General features: G+C 47.5%; 3 protein-coding genes across 3 annotated transcripts in view; 2 read left to right on the top strand and 1 right to left on the bottom strand.

Moving 5' to 3' along the window:
• LOC135795435 (uncharacterized) overlaps window positions 1-18,050 on the top strand; it is a 29,881-nt gene extending 11,831 nt beyond the window's left edge. The window contains 9 exon segments of the mRNA XM_065307124.1: window positions 565-7,858; window positions 7,861-9,002; window positions 9,249-9,463; window positions 9,528-9,740; window positions 9,797-15,647; window positions 15,703-17,182; window positions 17,244-17,346; window positions 17,412-17,489; window positions 17,573-18,050. Of these exon segments, the coding sequence (XP_065163196.1) occupies window positions 565-7,858; window positions 7,861-9,002; window positions 9,249-9,463; window positions 9,528-9,740; window positions 9,797-15,647; window positions 15,703-17,182; window positions 17,244-17,346; window positions 17,412-17,489; window positions 17,573-17,605 (16,409 nt within the window). The 3' untranslated portion in view covers window positions 17,606-18,050.
• Window positions 17,953-19,308, bottom strand: LOC135795425 (CCR4-NOT transcription complex subunit 7-like). Its single transcript, XM_065307114.1, has 3 exons — window positions 18,915-19,308; window positions 18,354-18,857; window positions 17,953-18,299 (listed from the first exon to the last, which is right to left on the bottom strand). Exons 1-3 carry the CDS (start codon window positions 19,200-19,202, stop codon window positions 18,090-18,092), a joined length of 1,002 nt encoding a protein of 333 aa, XP_065163186.1. The 5' UTR covers window positions 19,203-19,308; the 3' UTR covers window positions 17,953-18,089.
• A 194-nt stretch (window positions 19,309-19,502) lies between these two features.
• Window positions 19,503-19,877, top strand: LOC135793651 (zinc finger protein 853-like). The gene has a single exon (XM_065304684.1). It carries the CDS (start codon window positions 19,503-19,505, stop codon window positions 19,875-19,877), a length of 375 nt encoding a protein of 124 aa, XP_065160756.1.
• Window positions 19,878-20,450: the final 573 nt, after the last annotated feature.

The following is a 20,450-nucleotide window of genomic DNA, read 5'->3' on the forward strand; positions in this document are numbered from 1 at the left end:
TAATATGCCGCGTTTAGCATCTAAGTAGTGGATGCATTTCAATGATCTAATAGGTTGTTTTTGTCTGCAAATTGTAGAAATGCAGAAAATGTCAAGGCCAAACCGGCAATATGAATAGTTGTGTAGTTGTGTAGTTGTAAAGACTAATTTTAGCTTCATAAGAAATTCTCCGAGAACCACTTGCAATATGTAAATTAGTAATTGTTAACGATCGCAACGTTGATGAACATTTCTTTCAGCTTTTAATACTATATATATATATATATATATATACATGTTTATAATGGGTGCGGGCCTACAATTTGTTAGATCTTCTTAGGTCGCGAACTACTAGGATCATAAGTTACACAGTCATTGAAATTATTGGTGGTGGTATTAATATGGGCATGGGTTGTGGTGCAATACTAAACTCGTACGATTTATAATTCTACTGTAGCAATAATTACTGACACTTGTTTGTTTTGACACTCATTGTATGTACACGTCACTTCTTCGACGTCTTCTTCTACCACTCTACTACTTATTGAAACATCCACACAACTCCAAAACCCCGGCAACTCGTAGATGTGACGACCGTTTTGCTGGTGGACAGTCACGGTCGTTCGCAGTTCGGGCGTTTCCTCAACGTAAAGCCGGACGTCGGCGTGCTGACCTCCACGGCCCGCACGTTCATCCAGGAGGGCGTCACCACTGAGTACGCCACTCAGGTGGTCGGCACCACGCTGGACAACGGACGCCTGTACGCGCACCTTCTGACCAAGAACTCGCGCGTGCTCTATGACAATGACGCGCAATCGCGTTCGCCAAATTTCGAACCAAACTCCTCTCCTAACAAATGGCACTTTGACCAGCACTTAGTCGGCAAGGGCAACTTCGTCAAAAACACAGACTATATATCGCCCAACCAAGTTGATAGTCCTTTTGTAGTGTTTCCTACTTCGGCCCCGCTTAATGCCATCAAAACTGAATCCAAGGAGCTTAGTGATGAAGAGCTGCTGCAGGAGCCGTCTAACAATCCGCGAGTGCCATTCGAAGAGGCACAAAAGGAGAGTCGCACTTTTAGCGTAAGCAGTGGTAGCGGCGGCAACAACAACGTGAAGGTAATCCAAATTAATGCGCAGCATCGTCACATCGACTTGCATCAACCACATCAAGCACAACGCTTGGTGTTAGACAGCGACGAGAACGATGTCATTCGTAAAGATGAACTGGGCCCTTCAAAGGTACGCGAGTGGGACAATTTGCCCACGTTCACCGTCCGCAATGAATTCTCTCCAAGCGGCTTCTCCTTCCTTGGCGACCTGCCTGATTTTGACGTTAATACTGAGCGAAGCAAACAGACAACGGCCGCCGAACGCCGAGCCAAGTTGCTCTTCAAGGGAGGCATTCCCAACAAGCAAGACTTGAAGACTGTGACTTACACAGGTTTTGCCGATTTCACAACCACGGTTGGGGATACTGTCATCGTTTTCACGCCACAAACCTCCGAACCGTCAAAACCAACGACACAAATGATTCGGCCCACATCAACATTGCATGAGCCGCCGATCGCTACACGAGTTAAAACCTTCCTTAACCATGAGCCGGGCGTGGTCACCGAAACTGTAGAAGGGCACAAGTTGACAATGGAGAAAAGTCTCGCTACTATGGTGGTGGACACTACGCCTAATGGACGCATGCCAAAGCAACAGCTTCCTGATGAAACAGCTAAAACTCCCACCTTGCCTGAGATCAAAACTACTAGTGGCAGCACAATTATATTTTCGTCTGAAACTATTGAACCTTCAGAATCACAGATTCCAATGTTGTCCACTCCCTCTGATGAGGATATAGCTAAAATTTTCGCGTCACTTCAAGCAAAAGCTGCCCAGGAAGCTACTGAACCTCTGAATACGCCGTCAACAATTTTCATTGATGATGCAACCATGTCTACTTCAGCGAAACCATTGGGCGGAGCTACAACAATATTTTTTGATGACGACGAGTATACCGAAAACACTGCGGCCATTCAAAATACTGCTGTACTCACGACTACCCCCAGAGTAATTCCAATTCCGAAAGAAACATCTCAAGAAGAAACATCCACCGAGGATGTAGAGGAATCATTGGAAAAGCAAACAACCGAAAATGTGCCTACCACAACCTTTAAGGCAGAAATAACTACAAATGAAATTGCGCAAACTACAATCGAGCAAGAAGCAATAACCACGGAGGCACCACCAGAAACGACCACATTGAGCAAAGAAAATGAAGATGAATCTGCAAACGATTCGCAGGAATGCAAGGACGGTCTCATGATTGTTCCAACAACTTCCTATAAGACATTAACGTATTTGACAACCTTCTTTATTCCCGGAGAGAATAGTGAAACTTCCACATCGATCAAATCGAATCAAGTTGTAAGCACCGAAGTCAAAAAAGAAACGCGGGCTTGCATTAGCGCTACCTCTACCATTGAGAATGTCCTTTCAAGTAGTGAGATAACCACCACCACGGAATCCAGCGAGATCGCAACCGAACAAATCACTGAAGCGCCAGAGTCCGAATCTACTACCACCGAGGCCCCAGCGACCACCACAGCAGTCCCGGAAGAAGAAAATGAGAATGGTTTGGAGACAACAACCACAGAGAGTTCTCCTAATGAGATAACAACGGAGCGGCGTCATGTCACCGAATCGGAGCCAGAAACCACCGAAATGACTACAGAAAACGGCGAAGAAATTGAACTGCTATTCAAAACGTTGTACACGACATATACTTATTTAACGACGTACTTCCAGGAATCATCTTCGTCTGTCGCAAGTCGCAAAACTGTCGTTACCAATGTTATCACATCGACCATAGACTCATTCTCACCAGCTTCGGAAGATCCAATCGCTAGCTTGATTAATAGTAATTTTAAATCAAAGCCCGTCACTTTTGAGGACTTTGCTGAAATTGCACCCAGTGGTGTGGGAATCGGCCGACCAACGGCATTACCGGATGGTGTCACTTCACCGAATCCTGAAGAATTGGATGCGGTCTTATCTGAATCCTCCAAAGCGACGCCAGCATTGTCTGATAAAAATGTCCTAAATACTGTAAATGCAATTAAGACCTATTACACCACTTATACATACTTTACGACAATTTTCGTTGACGGCGAAACGGAAATTTCTAGCCGCACTGAAGTATACACCAATTACGTGACTCCTACAACATCGCCGGAAGAAATAACGGCCACCCCAACGGTAGTCTTGGACCAAGAAGAGATGAAGAGTAAAATAACAAATTTAAATTTGGGAAAGACAGGAAACTATAATAGTACTATCAATCGGCATAAGTCTATCGACAACAACATCGAAAACGATATCTTGTCTACGTCAGCTCTCGCCAGCGATAGTAAATCGCAATCATCAGCAGAAAACGATTTGCTCGATCTTTCCGACTACGAGACTATCTCGACGATGGTAACTGACGTACGTAGCTCTACCTCTCAGGGAGAAAAGCGGATCCTCGACAGCGATAAACGCAACGTGCTTCTGGACGATCAAATTGTTAGCGAATCAAACAACGAATCAGAAATTATTCCTTCACCAACACTTTTGCTTCAAACGAGCTATACCACCTTTACATACTTTACCACAATGTACCAAGGAACAACATCGAGCAATATTGTGAGTCGCCTTGAAACCATCACCAACGTGGTCACCGAAACGCTGACACCCACCCATACACTGAGTGTCGAGGACCTGAGCCTGCCAATCACATATTTCACAACGTTCACCTATTGGACCACTTTGTACAAGGAAGGCACGACTAAAGTCACGAGCCGAGAGGAGACTGTCTCGAATGTGGTCACGCCCACGCCCGGAGAAAACGTTATGCCTACAACAGTATCCGAAATACAAGCGACCAGCGTGCTAGCTCCAGTTGACGTGGAAACGACCAAAATTGCATCTATGGAGAGCGTGAATCCCATTATTCCCTTAGATTCAAGCGAGAAGATAGAGGCGGCGGTTAAGCCAACCAAAGAACTGAATGGTGACGATGATCAAACAACATACTACACAACATACACCTACTACACAACGTCCTATGTCGGCAATGCTACAATTTTGAACAGCCGGTTGGAGACTGTTACCAATGTTGTGAACAAAACAGCTGAACTAGACAACGCTATCGGCCGCGCCATTGGGCAAGGAATCCTCAATACCCTCGACTCCGGTAAAGATACAAACCAAGAAGTAAAGCCCACTGGACTTCTGTCCACCATTAGATCAACGGTTGATAATTCTGGCACACAAACGGTTCTTTCAACGGACGTATATGGCACATACATAGATGGACTTTATGCTAAAGTCCTCGAAAGTACCTCCATAATTGCCCCATCCCGGATTGAGGAAGATGCAGATGCCACAGTTTCATCGCCCGCTTTGTCTTCAACATCGACTAGTAGTGCTGCTAGTGTGGAAGAGAAATTAAAACCGACGGGCGTCGTTTCAATCAACCAAGGACAAATTGTTGACGCTGATGGCATTAGTACGCTCTTCTATACAACGAAGGCTGTTGGAACATATATTGATAATCTGTATGCGCAGGTAATCGAAAGCACGAGCAGCTTTAAGGTAGATGATGAGAAAAAAGCAATACTAACTGAACAACCACCTGCTCATCGGACAGGTTTAGTGCGATTAATTGAGGGCTCAATTGTCCACTCACATACCACCACAGTCTATCAGAGCAAGGTCCTAGGCACGGTGATCGATGGCAGGTATGCCCAAATAATAGAGAGCACATCTAGTTTCATCATCGCTCCCACAATTTCGCCGACTGCGACCCAGAGCGTCCAGGTGACTCCATCGGCAACCATTTCACCGTCACCAGTGGTTATTGAAGGCTCTATCAGTGACTCCAGCGATGTGGACGACAGCACGGAGAATCCCGACGACGATGAAAACAGCACAGAGGATTCGGAGGGGCGCGTCAAGTCAAGACTCACGTTCCAATCAAGGAAAAGGACATTCACGCCAGTAATTCGCCCGTTTGCGTCGCGAGCTAAGCCAACGTTTGCTCCTAAGAGAAAGGGCAGCAAAGCCGGGAGTGCTACAACAATCACACGAAGTGACTTTACCCCAACCGTGACCGCTATCCCCGCAACCAAATCAGGCAGTCGTTTCGGTGGGGGAAGAAAGAGCAGTTCCCTATCTAGTATTGTACCATCCGCATCGGGCAGTCGACGATTTACGCGTCCTCGCAGCTCGAGTGCGGTTGCGTCAGGCGGACTCTCTTCTACATTTTCTCCAAACAGGGGCCGCAGCTCAGCCCGAATTCAACCAACCGCTTCAGTCTTTGGCTCAAGCACAAGAAGAACGGGAGGTTTCCGCTCGTCGGCCATTTCGTCCGCCCCGATTCGGCCATCCTCTTCATTCAACGCCAACAATCGCTTTTCCCGCGTTCGTCCAACGTCGGTGTTCAACGCAAATCGAAATGCCAACTCGGTAACTTTACCATCGACAGCTTCGGATGAGGAGAACGACTTAACAACTCAGGTAACAGACGACCCAAGCAACGTGGACGAAAATGAAACTACCACCGCTGCGTTAGAGACAACATCCACCAGGCGAAATGCAAATCCTTTACTTCGATTCCGCAGGCCGCCATTATCCCGTCCAACATCAGCTCCTCGTTCGACGACAACCAAGGCCGTAGGAAACTCAGCGGTCGGTCGTACCTCGAGCGGCAGAAGCGGAAGAGTAACTACGACACAACAACCAAAAACAACTAGAACTCCTTCAAGGAATATTGCCATTTCATCAAGGGCACGACCAGCAAACTCCCTTTTCCCAAGAAGAAATCTATTTACTACAACCACTACTGCAGAACCTGGCCCAGAAGAAGATGAGGAACAGGAAGATTTGGCCGACGAGACAGAGAACAACGGCAACGAGGACACTGAATTTGAAGGAACTGACACGAACACTCAAACTGAGAAAGTGCCTTCCCCAGTCAACGAACGCAAGTCTCGCGCGAACTCAGTGTTGATTAAACCGTTTACTCGCAAGCGCTCCAAACGTCAAACCAACTTTTCACGTTTCCGGCGACCTACAAGTCGCACTACACCTGCACCCGTAGAAGTTGAACCTGAAACTGAACCACCACGTTCTCGTAGCCGCTATACCGGCTACAATAGTCGCAGCAGGACGACGCCCGCACCCCGCATCATCCCTTCCAAGCCCAGTACAAGAAGTCAATTTACGCTGAGAGATACGAGCAACTCGCGCTCCAGTAATTTCCGCCGTCCCTCTACGGTCAGTTCAAATCTGCGTAAACCTACATCGCGACCGTCCTCGCGGCAATCGTCGTTGCTGCGAAATTCCAACACTGAAAGGACAACCAACAGCAACAGTAACAAATCTAGGAAAAGCTCGTCCAGGCGCCGTGGATCCACTCGTGGGAAGGTGACAGACATCGACAGCAACTACGTGCTTCCTGGTGCGGACGGCACCATTACAGTTACGCATCAAATTCCTACCGAGGTCACCATTCCCGTGGTGAATGGAAAAATTACCGAATACAAAAACATTGTCACTGCAAAGTTGAGCACAGAGGTGTTAAGCCCCAAACAGTATTCAACAACCATCAATCCTTTCGGCAAGGATGTCACGATACTCTTGAGTGAATCGACTGGCTTCGCCGCAAACGGCGCCCAGCAAGTTACCAAGTTTACGCTTAATGAAAGTCCAACCACAACTGTCATCTTTACCCCTACGTATATTCGCGGCAGAAAGACTTCATTCAGTCATGTAATTCCAAGCACGGTTTATATCGTCGACCCAATTGTGAACACCTTGACACCTGCCTTGCCCCAGGCACCTTTAGCCAACATTCTCCTATCGCAATTACTGCTCGGACAGCAACAAGCTAACCCTCTGCTTGGCCTCCAACAACCTGGTGCGGTCGCCGGCTCACCGACCACTGAATTCAAAACACGCACCACAACGTATGTCACAACCGTAACCTCAGAAACATCTACTGTGATCCCGCTCACCTTCCGCGGCAAGGAAATTCTGACTACCATCATTGACAGCAGTACAAATGTGGTCACAGCCACGGAATTCATTACGGACACCGTTGTAGTAACACCTACGCCGGTATTGCAACAGAATCAGCAACTGAATAGTTTGCTGGTACCATTACTGTTACAGCAACAACAACAACAGCAGCAGCAGCAAATCAGCCCGCTCTTCCAACAACAAAACCCAGCGGGTGTCATCAATGCCAATTCCAACGAAGATCTGTTCAAAAAAGCGTTGTTCCAAGAGTCCGAGCAAACAAAGCATAATTTAGCGTTAGATGAAGAAGGCGACATTAATGAAGATTATCAAAACGTCGATGACGTGACAGAAGCGCCTCGAAAACCGTCGCGTGCTAACAAACTAACGAAGCCTAAGAAACCCCCCGCGCCCGAAACTAGCGTCATCACCTTGTACGTCTCAGGCCGTACCCCTGGAGAGTTCAGTACTGTGCTCTCCACCGTGGTGGTCGGCGAGGATAATAAAAAGAAACGCGAAGCCACATACGTGCCAGTGCAGCCCTCAAAAATTTTAGACGATCTGGTGATCAGCACATTGGAATACGTGGACACATACGTAATGCCAGCGATGGACGACGTGGTTCTGGATCACTCAGAGCCTACCCATACTTACGCACCCACAGAAAGTTTAGAGAGTATCCTCGGGGACGTCAGCAAGCAAATGGTCAGCGATACTCCAGAACGGATTAAACCGACAAAGCCTGGCAGTATGGTCTCCAAGAAATACAAACAGAAGTACGTGAAGGTGGGCGGCGATCAATTGCACGGTAATTTTTTAGCATTGTAGACCTTGATGGGTATGCCCCGCTCATGCCAAAGGTCAAACCGAAGACGTCTGCAATTTTTATTCAACGGGGCAATGAAAATTGGCGTACCAAAATTTTTAATACATCTTTAGCAAACCATCAATCTATCATGAAACATTATAAAAATGAATCAAGCAAAAATATAGCATTGGATTTAAAATTAAGTAGGAATAAGAGACAGACAAATATTAACACTAACCCATGGACAACACGGAAGTTCGTTAAGAAGTTAATTAGAATAGAACCTATTTATAATCAAAGCATCGATATCCAAAGTACCAACTATTTCAATCCCAACGATTATGCGAAATTAAATTTGGGAATGCCCATCGATATCAACGACGAATACCTTGGGGCCCCATCCTCAATTGACTTGAAGTCAACGCCGGAAACGGAGGACATTCCGAAAAATTATCACCGGAAACGAGTGATAAAGAAAAAACGAAAACCCGCTAACACCACTCGAAACCGAGTCGTGGTCACCAAAAAACGACGCGTGAAGCCTACCACTACAGCGCAGGCGGAGCCTGTGAAGCCCACACGTCTGTATCGGGTGAAAACCATCAAACATCTTCTTAAGACAGACACACCAATAATGGCGAGCGCGGAAAACGATGAGGATGTAACTTCATCGACCGTTGATCCCGAAATATCGACGACTGAAAATTTCTCAGAGGATATCTCTGATACGTCTGAGTTAGAGAAAACGGTGGACGATGATCGCGAAGAAGCAATTGAAACATACGACGAAGTCACCAGCCAGCCCTTGCCCGATTACGAACCCTTCTTCCCTGAGTTGTCAGAATCACTGCACGCTCCCATTTTACTCCTTAAGACGACAGTTTTGTCCACAATTGAAACCCATACGACGACCACCCTGTCCAGTAAGTTGCGCACGTACACGTTCGTTGTCACTCGCGTGAATGGAGACGAGCAAATCGTCACTTCCGCGGTCGAAGTGAAACCGCACACCAAGACGTTGACTGTAACAGACACGACGACTAGGTACACCACACTGACGCTCTTGGACTTGGACGCGACCGAATTGCTGTTACCTTTTATACCAATGACTCAACTAAACCCATCCCCGACGGCATCCCCACAACTTGAGTCTAACCCAGGTGAGTTCCACATTTGTGTGGACAAATTCTTTTGTATATTATTTGTTCATATTTTGATCAATCTTGTTATAATTAAATCGTGTTTTCATCCTGAAAATAATGAAAGTAGTTTTGTGTACAGATGTACATTATGTAAAAAATTGTAAATAGAATCATATTTAGGAGTCATATTATCATAGTCGCACTAACGCTCAACCGTCGATCAATATGTTTTATCATGCTTGTCTTCCTGTGTTCATGATCAAGTAGCTGCAAGAGCAATGGAGGAAGCCCGATATAATTTGGCGACTCGCGTCATGTCCAATGGCGTCGAGGTGATCGTAGCAGGTGACAAAACCACGCTACCGGGTGAACCGGACGTAAAACGAGTACTGCCTAGCTCGATATACAAGCCCGTAACGCTCAAACCAAGCACGCTCACCAATAATATGATGATGATATTACCCCAAGAAGCTTCAAAGGTGATGCCTATTTGTCTGTGTTTAGCGATGGTCAATGAACGGTCCAATTCAATCTCGTTTCCAGATCGAGAGCTTATCATCGTCGTTGCATCCAAATCAGTTCGTAACCAAGACTTGCCTCACCACATTCACATACCTCACGACTTATCTGGAGAACGGTACCACTGCTGTGTCTAGTCACGAGCAGGTTGTCTCTAACGTTGCCACCGAGGAGCGCAACTCCGGTAACACCGGCAAGATACTACCAACGCCTGCGATGGGCATCACACTCACACAGGTACGACCCTATCCACCCAATTGGTTCCTACTACCATTAATAAATGCCCTTTTCAGTATCCAAATCTAGCAGTGGGCACGTTTGTCACAACATACACTTACCTGAATACAATTCTGGACGGCGAGCAGCCACTGGTTGTCACCTCGAAGCGGGTCGTCTCTAACACGGTCACCGCCCCCGATGATTATCTCTCGCTCTTCCAGCCCAGCGACAAGGCATCTGCTGTCAAAGATACAAACACGTATTTTAGTACAATTGCTCTGGAAAAAACACTCTACGAGGGCTCAGTGTCCAAAGTGATTCGCACCAATGAAGTGGTCACACAGGTTGTAATTACGGAATCCATTCCACCGAAAGGAACATCCGTCATGACTTCCTACATTGCACTGGATTTTGACGAAAACGACGAAAAAACAAATGAATACACCACCACGGACGTCGTGAAAACTTACTTCGTAACGTACACCTACTACAACACGTTGATGCATGGCACAGCGACTGTAGTCAACACCAACGTTTCCACGTCGAAGGACGTGGTCACCGAGAAACTATTCCTTCATCCGAAGAAAAAGGGTAACAAACCTAGTATTATTAACACGGCACCTATAAACAAAGACGGCAGTGGGAAGAAGAAAAATAACAAGTTAGAATCCGATCTAGCCGAGCTGAACATCGTAGCAACAAAAACATACCTCACAACATTCACGTATTTCACGACATTGCTTCAGGAAGGTGGAGGCGACACTTCCACGATTATCAGTTCGCACTCAAAAGTAGTCGAAAATATCGTCACCGAAATAATTGAGCCATCACTTTTGGACAAAAAGTATTTGCATTCACTTAAGAAGGAGATCAAAGAAGGTGGTGGCAGCACCGTTACGAAAAACGCGACGCTTAGCGACGGCCAGAAAATTGAAATCACCGTCGGCACTCGCAACAAAGATAAAATTAAGCCGTCGAAGGTCCTGCCACTCATCGAGAAGACACAGATGCCGGATGTTTCGCCTGTGCCGCCCATCATCGAAAGTTCCAATCCGAACGTGGTAACCGGCTCGACCATCATATTTGTAGACGAATTTGACGATCCGTTTGCGCAAGCAACGACTAGAAGAAGCACACCCTCTCTAAGTTATGCAAGCAAGACGTCGTCAAAAAACGCGTTGAGCTCTCTGCTGAGTTCAGAAATCGTTAAAAAATCCACCGCAAGCTTGACCTCTAAGCGCAAGAGCAATTCGAAGAGAAAAACCACGCTCCATGCGACAAAGCCTACTGTGCATGCACAGAGTAGCAGTACTCGTGAACATTTGTCTGTGCTAGACAAGCAACCGGGAACCGAAAAGGAGCAGGCCAAAAAGCCGACGAAAGTGGCAAAGCCCGCGCCGACCGCCTCACCGGTTTCAAACCTTCTTGGATCCATTAATATCCAGGCACTAAGGCCGGTACTTAACGCAATGGCCGGTTTGATTCAGAACAACTTGAAAAGCAAGACAAACGATTCCGCAACCATTCTGAAGCCTACCTTGGCTGAACCCGAAGCTGCTAACGACGTGCAGAACCGGTCGCCGATCTATATTCCTGTAGGAGGTCTAGCCGATATCGAAACAGCAGAGAGCCAAAATTTTCCAGCGTTAAATCACTGGGAGGAACAGAAAATAGAAATTGCCAGTAAACCAACACACGAGAGCCCGCTCCTAAACGGAGGCATACCAATTAGTCCAGGAGAGGTGATCACTGCCAATTCTGACGTGATCGTGGGCAAACCAGGTAGGGTGGGGCCCCGTATCCCAGCCATACCATTAAACCATCCTGATTTAGCCACCGCCTTGCCCCAAGACGTCGAGGGCATGAAGCCCCCGCCAATGCCCGCCAAAATATGGCCCAAACGACAGAGCGATCAACAAAATGCCGCCGCAAACCACCCAATCATTCATGTGCCAAACAAGAACGATTATGTGGGGCCGCCGCCACCAGTACAGAAGATTCCCGTGCGTGCGCAAAATGCCGTGCGACTAAATAAACATGAGGCCGGTCGTGAACAGATAACCATTCCCATCAACGAGCAATTCTATTTGTATACGAACCCGCCCAAGCAGCGGCTGGAGATGCACTTCCAAGATGATGACAGTCGTTACACCGAAGATGGTCTGATAGTGGCTTCTCCAATCGGAGGCATGTCTCATCTAACTTTGCAGTCTTCGCACAATGAACACATCGTGTTGCCAGAGGTGATTGAACGTTCCACTGGCCAACCACTTTTGGTTAATATTCAGCCATCCCAAGTTGCCTTTGTGAACATCCCACACAATCGCACCACTGCGTTGATTTACGGCGGTTCCACCGAGCCCCACATTAATGGACAATATTTCGACGACCCGTCACCATATCCAGAGCCGGAATTCTCCGCTATTGAAAGTTTCAGCAACGGCGTGCCGAAGATTGCCTCTGCCTACGATGGTCAGTCAAACCAAAAAGAGGTAGCAGGTGTCATCAAAGTAGGGCCGCACGCCATTAACATCAAACCACACTCAATTCCGTTAGACTTCCGTCAGGTCGATATTAGACCATCAAAGCCAAATTTAGACTATGTCAATGGCGTGCATGTTGACTCGCATGTTAATCATCACGATATAAACGTTAACGTACCGCCAATTTCATTCGGCATGATGCAGCAAGGTAACGAATTCAACGCGCATGTCATTAAGCACGTAGGAAGTGTTCATGCGCCTGAACGCAAACCTGTTAGACCACAGGAATCTTACAAACCAGATAGTGGTAACACCTATGGTTCGCAGGTTGAGTTACATCCAATTGAACACACAGCCGCCAGTAAATACAAGCCAAGGCCAATCGAGATAACAAGGACGTCTCCCCGACCATATGGCGGAGACCATCAGAACCTGCAAGAATATTTCCCAAAATATCATGGTCATCATAGACCTACCGAGCCACAACGCCCCATGGATCATCTGCGACCCCATGGGCCTCCAAATGAGCATAATGTCAGGCCAATTCAAAATCAGCGGCCCAATGTAATTCTGCAACACAAACCCGTGCAGGAACCCCCGCAGATCTTTAACCAGCACCCAAGTATTTCATATAACGATTTTCGCGTTCCCGCCCGGCCGCCATATTCAAATCGACCTGCATCGGGGCACAGGCCAGTTAGCGTAGAACATGGCCGACGTCCTGCATTGCCACTACCAGATTATATTAGTCCACCACCGCCACACCCATCGCAGAGTGAGTCATTCAAAGATCTGTCACAAATCAATCAAATTGAACCTGAGAGCGCCGAAGACTACATCAGCGACGCAGGTGAAGTTATTCAAGAATCAAACAGTCGCCCGCTTACGCCCGATCAATTACCATTCGAATTTAATAAGAATAGCACATCGGATCCGCCTTCTAACAATCACTATAATCACATCCCGTACGAGAACGAAATTCTCGCATACCGGCCGCATATAAAACAGCCGCGACCTTTTGACAATCCAATCGTGCGCCCCGAAAATCAACAGTCCAATCAAATAAACCACCAAGAGTCAAATGTGATAGTTCAATCGGGAAGCCCAAACATCTACGCCAATGTCTTCGGCAACAATCGACCTATTGTCCCCCATCAAAAAGCAGAACGACCTCAGCAACGACCACCTATTAACCCACATCAGGGTCCTATATATGTATCGTCGTCGACTGCAAGAAATGAGTACTTGAACCGAATTAATCAGCGATATACGAACACGTTCCATCCGAACGCACACACGCACGGTCCCACGTCTCAAACCGAAGAACCATACAAAAAGTCCAATTCAGATGCAAAGTTAGCCGGCTTATTCGTTTTCGATTCGCACGACATCCCGCATCGTCGCAGGACTACCACCATTTCCACATCCACTACCGTGACAGCAACCACTTCGTCGCCAAGGCCAGCGATCAATCATCAGAACAGTCTGCAACTGAACATCGGAGAAATCCAAAAGATAAACTCTAATTTCAATCAGCAGACACACAATCAGCAGACACAGCATACTTTTGTTCATGGGGTGGCCAATGTAACAAGAGTGAATAAACCGCTGACCATTGAAATTATGAAAGCGCCCCCTGAAGAACCTATTGTGGGCTTGCAGGCGCCTGCTAAAACACCTGATGTTACGTTAAATCCACCGAAGATACCCGTTGTACGAATTCCGTCAACACTTCCGACTTCCACGAAACAGTCAACCCAAGCGCCGCCGACAAACGAAATTGTGATGGGCATGAATCCACCACCAATGCAACAACCAGCGCCGCTGCCAGGTTTTACTATCGCGCAAGTAAACACAACGGTTGTCCCAACGCCGGCGGTAATTCAGTATCAAAATGCCACTTTTGTGCCGCCCCCACCCATTAACAAACCAATTTATTCGATGGAGATAGATGTACCACAGGTCTCCATCAACCCGGGAACCAGTAAGTCGCCAACTTATTTATTTGAGTTGCCACCAACCACTCCAGCGCAGCGGTCACGAAGACCCAGCACACGACGTCCAATATACAGAAAGACTACTGTACCCAGCAGACAGGCCGGTACGAGTACCAAAAATTCTCAGAGCTATCAAACTTATCACGGACAAATCGAAGCAACACGTGAGACCACCACGTCTGCTGGAAATTCGATTGCTGCGGCGGGTTCTTCCTATCACGCTCCAAATAGAATCCACTACTTTGATATCAACAGACAACGCAGACCCACAACCGTACCAACAACTGAGGGTGCACCAAAAGTTTGGTCTAACAATGTCACAAGGAACACCTCTAAATATGAGGATGATTTACGCGAAACAGGAAGCACGACAGTGTCCGCATTGGCATCAACTCCAGAAATCATAACGGAGTCACATACTAACGATTTAGAATCTCAGGAAACTGGCATTCCAGTAGACGTAGAAGTTCAAGATCACACGCCACCTCTTCCCACCGGTACTGTTGAAAGCGTTGAATTGGAATTCACGAGACCATTTGCCACACCTCTAACACCACATCAGACGCATCACGCTGGCAACGAGGTGAAGATAATCGATCCCACTTCGTCTACGCATCGCCGCCGCATTGTTACTTCCATCTTCAAGCGACCGCTCTATCGAAACGCCACCACAACCATCACGCTACCAACTCGATATGTGACACACACCAAGACCTCCACGGTGACCATTACAAAAACCACAATCGTCAACTCTCAAGATGGTCTCTCGTCCACGATGACCATTTTGCTCACGAAGACAGAAAAACTAACCATTGTCGATACGGTCACAGAGGTGCATACGTTGGTTAAGCCCACTACTATTGCGTCCACTGTAACCGTGAGCCCTACAACGGTCCTGTTCACAACAGATATTTTGGACGGAGGCGCCTACCAAGAGGAAGAATATCCTATCATGCCAACACTTGTACACTCAAGTGAGATTGAACCAACAATTGTGATCGACGGCTCAAACACGGACACATTGCACGATGGACTGGAGGATTTCATCATTGACGACCATCACGATGTAGTCGAAGGTGACTTGCACGTTAATAACAAGCAAAATTCCGAGAACGTCAGTGATCGAGAGCAACAGAATGGCGACACATTCTACGTCGTAATGAATGATAAGAATCAAGGCAGCGTTATTAAAATTCCTAAACAACAAGAGGACAGCAGCCGCGAGACCCAACAACGCGACGAAATGATCAGTACCAACGAAGTCAATCGGGTGCTACTCGGGGGGATACTGATTCAGCCTCCGCCCAGTTTGGAAATCTTACCGGACAAGTGCGCGCCGGAGTGCAAACCATCTCGGAACGAGTTGTGCCAGCGCGTCGACGGATTGATGAGATGCTTATGCCGTCCCGGTTTCGCACGAATGTTCCCAGACAGACCATGCAAACGTAAGTTAGAATATAATGTGTTTATTATTAATCAATTATTGTACGTAAATTACAGCCACCTACACTTACACCTTGAAGATTGGATTGGAAAGACATGGTCACAACCGCCTTAGCTATAACGAGTCCCTAGCAAACGAAACCACGCCCATATTTACAAAGCTGGCGCGAGTGACGCACGATGGTCTCGACCGCCTGTTGATGCAATCGGACCTACGGGACATCTATCATGGCGTCGCAGTTCAATCGTTTGAGCCGATTGAAGAGGAGGCGCCAGGGGTTTACAACACGTTTAACCTACAGCTGTCGGACAACACAGACGAGACGCGACTGAAAGATGTATTCAAAAAATACTTGCGCAACAACAATTTCAGCTTGGGAGGTACGGAACTCTACGCATCGCGTGGGGTTCTAGAAAACTTGGACGCAGCCGACTTCAACGAATGCTCCGATGCGCAGTATCACGACTGCTCCGAATTTGCACAGTGCTTTAACCTGCGTGGCACGTACACCTGCAGCTGCAAGGAAGACTACGCTGATCTGTCCGCGAATATCCTCTATCCAGGCCGGATTTGCTCCGCTGAACTGATTGGTTGCGCCAAGTGCCACTATCATGGTACCTGTTACACTCGCAACGACGAAATGATACTATGCGAATGCTTCCAATGGTACGCGGGTGAGAATTGTCAGGTTAACTTAAAGGTCCTGCTCATTGGCTTGGTCACATTGGGCGCTGTCTTATTCACACTCCTGCTCATTTGTATCATCGTAACATGCTCCCGGAAGAAGCCGCAGTATGCAGCACCCGGCAGTAGTATGGCGTTTCTCCCACAACCGCGACGAGGTACCATCGATCGCAGAGCGATGATCCACGACACAAGCTCCGAGTCGGGTTCGGACACATTACCGTATGTTGTGAAGAAAGCAAACAAAAAAGCACCGCCGGTAAAAGGTGGAAACGCAAGTCGCTCGAAGGATGAGCGCGAGGCCGCCATTGTCGCCTACGCCGATCAAAAAGACCGCTCGCTAACTGTAATGATACCTAGGGCTAAGTACCACCCAGCCCCGAATACATCACAGTACGTCGGAAGTAGCAGCAACCTCACGACGTTCGATAAACGCAAACACTCAGCCGCTAGCAGCAACGAGGCCAAATTACTGAGTTATCTCGATGCTGGACCATCGCCCAACAAGGCGGACCAGCGGAAGACCAGTATGGCCAGCAAGAACAGCGATATCTGCTACCGAGAAGAATTATGCTCACGGAAAACTTCGGGCGCGCTGGTTTCAGCCGGCTTTGAAGTTTCGGCCACAGTTGGCGTGAACAGCATGGGCACCTTGGCAACTATTGCCACCACGTGCGGAACCGAGGCGGACCGCAGTGAGAACGCAACGTTGATTCAGAAGATTAGTGCGGACCAGCGTTCCAGCACCGGCACCCGTTCGCAATTCAACACGTTCGGTAAGTCCATTGCGGACACGGCCGACACAGACGACGACGTCGTAGAAAACTGGCTGGATATTACGCCGCGAATTCAGTAAGTGTACATACAAATAGTGAACGTACCTAGTCAAAAATTACGGTGTTACCATTTCCAGAACGATTTCCGAATCACGCTCCTACGACGAAACCACCATCCACGTGCCAATGAAGTCATTTAAACACGACTACGACACCAAATCGTCGCAACAGAACCACGACGTACGTACCACATGTTTAAAAGGTTATGCGTCACTGATCTGATGTTGGTTGCTGTTTGTTGACAGGAAGCCAACACGATGGCGGAGAGGGACTTGGGATCGACGTTCTTGCTTCCACACACCCATCTGTACAAGCCCGATAGGGTAGGTATCACTTTTTCTCCTCTCCCCCTCCTCTCTCCCTCTCCTCTTTCTGCGGGTCATTAATATTGCGGTTGGTTTTTCAGGGAAGCGACATATCTGGTTTCGAGTCCTTGTAGCAATCATCTGACGACTGATGGTTGTAAATTTATGTGCCTTAATTATCGATTTAACAAATTGTGTAATGTAATGTTGCGTACTCATTAAGTATTCCCAAAAATTGGCCATAGACGACGATATATATGCCAAACGCCATTAAACTTTTTTTCTCCCAAGGTGCGATGCTGCGACACGAGCAAGAAAGTTTAATCGTGCTCGTCCCTCTCTTTCGTAAGTTGTGTGTGAAAAAAAATTAACAATTTTCTTTTTGTAAATATATCGAACAACATTGTTTTGTCCTAATTTATATAAATAACGTAAACGTTAATGTATTCTGGTCTTTATTATGATGAGTTTTTAGAGGTCGTTGAAGGGAAGCACGAGTGGCTTCTGTAAGTTAATCTAGTTTTATTTATTGTATGACCTATTGTGCATAGCGCAAAAATAATATAAGCGTTTTAGTTACGTTGTCTCTTCGTTTTCCTTTACCTGTCCCAGTCCTGCTTACGTGGGCGCATCCAAGCCATAAAGATGGCCCGCAAATCTTGCCTCGTCCACAACGCCATTGAAATACCACTGGCGCAACTTGAAGAACACACGACCAGTGACCAAAGAGTCGGATCCAGCCTGGTGTTGGGTGCCGGCGCGAGTCACCTGCAGATGCGTAGCGAGATCCTGCAGGCCGCCGGTCAAGTGACATGATTCCATCAAGTGCTAAAACAAAAACATACCAATTTACTGAAAACCTTCATCACATAATGGGCATACCTTCACATCGTAGATATTTGGGAAATAGAGACGCAGCAATTCAAAGAATTCGCCCTCATGCTCGGGCAAGTTCATGTTGGTGAGTAGTTTGAGTAAATAGCCAAAGTCATAGCCAGAGTGGAACGAAAGCCAGACGACGTTGTCCATAAGGACAACCCCGGAGGTCATCAAGAGTTCAGCGAAGTGGTCTGGGCGAATACCCTCAGTCGCGTGCTTCTCGAATTGTATGCCCGAATTGTGCAAGAGATTGATGCTATCCTGAGCATACATATCATCAGTGAGACTGAATTTGAAATTAAATTGCCAGGTGGAGTGAGGCCCAGGCGGAATAGCCCCATCAGAATCATGGAAGGTAAGCCCCAGTTGAATGAGCTGCAACATCCCCACATTGCATCTCATGGACTGGTACTGGTAGGCAGAAGTAGTGTTGAATTCGCCAAGAGGCCGCGCTACAATCCCGGGAAACTCAGTGTCCATAGCAATATAGGGATAACGCGCTACAATCTACAAGCAAAACATATACACCAGTGCGGAAAAGTCTGAAGTGCGTGTTGTCCCTACCTGCCGGATGATTTTGAATTCCTCTTCAATGTTTGACGCCCAAACATTACGAATGCCGTCAGCGGAATGATCGCGCTGGTAAAGCGGGCGTTTCAAACGCTCAGGAGGCAGCGGCGAAGTTGCGCCGGCTGGATCCGGATCCTGCGATCGGCAGTGGTCCTTCCATACCTGCATCAACCAGTTATTATCACCTGCTGCTGAGGGTGGATGTTCGTGCAGTCGATCAAAGTCAATCTCGTCCGGATGCGGCTCGGATGGCGGTGGCGCATATTGGCCGTGCTCACTCATAACTCACTCGAAAGCTGAAATGTGCAATTCACGCGAACACGCGGTCGAGATTTCGCGCAGCACGCGCGCGCGACCCTTTTCCAGACTGAGCAGCGAGCAGCCTGAAACTGATCAGAAATGAGTGAGCGCGCTGCGAACGCACCGCGCACGGCCTACCATGTTTTAGCTGCGCGCTGCTAGACGCTGGACACTTGGAGCACCCTGGAGACATACCGGATCGCTGCTATGACGACACGCAAGTAGTGCGCGAATCGTGTCAGCAAATCAAAATCAAAATTTCCGTTCGCACCGAGTGGCATAATGTATTCTACGAGTCAATCGTACTATGGTGGATACCAGATGCCGCAGCAAATGTCGCAAATGCAGCAGCAACAAATATTGCAGCAAATGCAACAGCAGGCATTACCACAGCAGTTGCTACAGCAAATTCCGACGCCATCGCCGTCGCTGCAACAGCAACAGGCGAGTTTTCCATACGGTTATCAAACGCAATGCCCGCAGCAAGGTTTTATGCAGCAGAACAATCCAATGCAGACGTCACTCGCACAAATATTGGACCCGTCTCAATCTTCAATCATGTATCCGCTGGTCCAACCGTACCTGATAGTCAACGGACAACCGCAGCCAATGGTAGGGCCCCCGCCGCAGTTGCTCTGGAGCGAACTCAGTAGATAGTGAAATGGAGGGAACCCGGCCTCGCCACATTTCCTTACTGTATCATTTTAATTCCTGCCAAATCATATTCGCAAAAATAATATGTAATAAAACACAGCAATTATTTTATGAATCTCTGTATTTGAAGCAATTAGTAATCATAAAGATACAAGTCACTGCGGCGAATCGGATCCGGACCATGGCGATGGCGGCACGGAGAGTGGACTGCCGTCGACGCTGCAGTAGGACTGCCTGGGAAGGCTCGAGGTACAGGAGCATGGGTTCTGTCCTGGCAGCGGATTGATGGGATCCAGGTAGCGGTGCTCGCTGTGGCCATTGGGAGTGTTTATCAGCGTTGGGAAGGTATTACCCGCCATTTGACCCTGTTTGCTGCGAGCGTTGCAGGCGTTACAGTTGCACTGATTCGAGTTGGAATACATGGTGCTATGACTTAGTTATTTTTTTAGAGAATTGAAAGGTGCGGAAATTTAGAGCTGTGTGTGCAGCGAGAGCCGAAACGAAAATGACTTCACTATCGCTTGTTTGGAAACATTTGCCTTTCTTGTTACCACGATACACCACGACCAACTTGAT

Source organism: Atheta coriaria, unplaced genomic scaffold (genome assembly GCF_025399875.1).
Source record: "Atheta coriaria isolate IRGN ID8LTWV9N9 unplaced genomic scaffold, Caltech_Dcor_3.1 hic_scaffold_1_pilon, whole genome shotgun sequence".
Classification (NCBI taxonomy): Eukaryota; Metazoa; Arthropoda; class Insecta; order Coleoptera; family Staphylinidae; genus Dalotia; species Dalotia coriaria.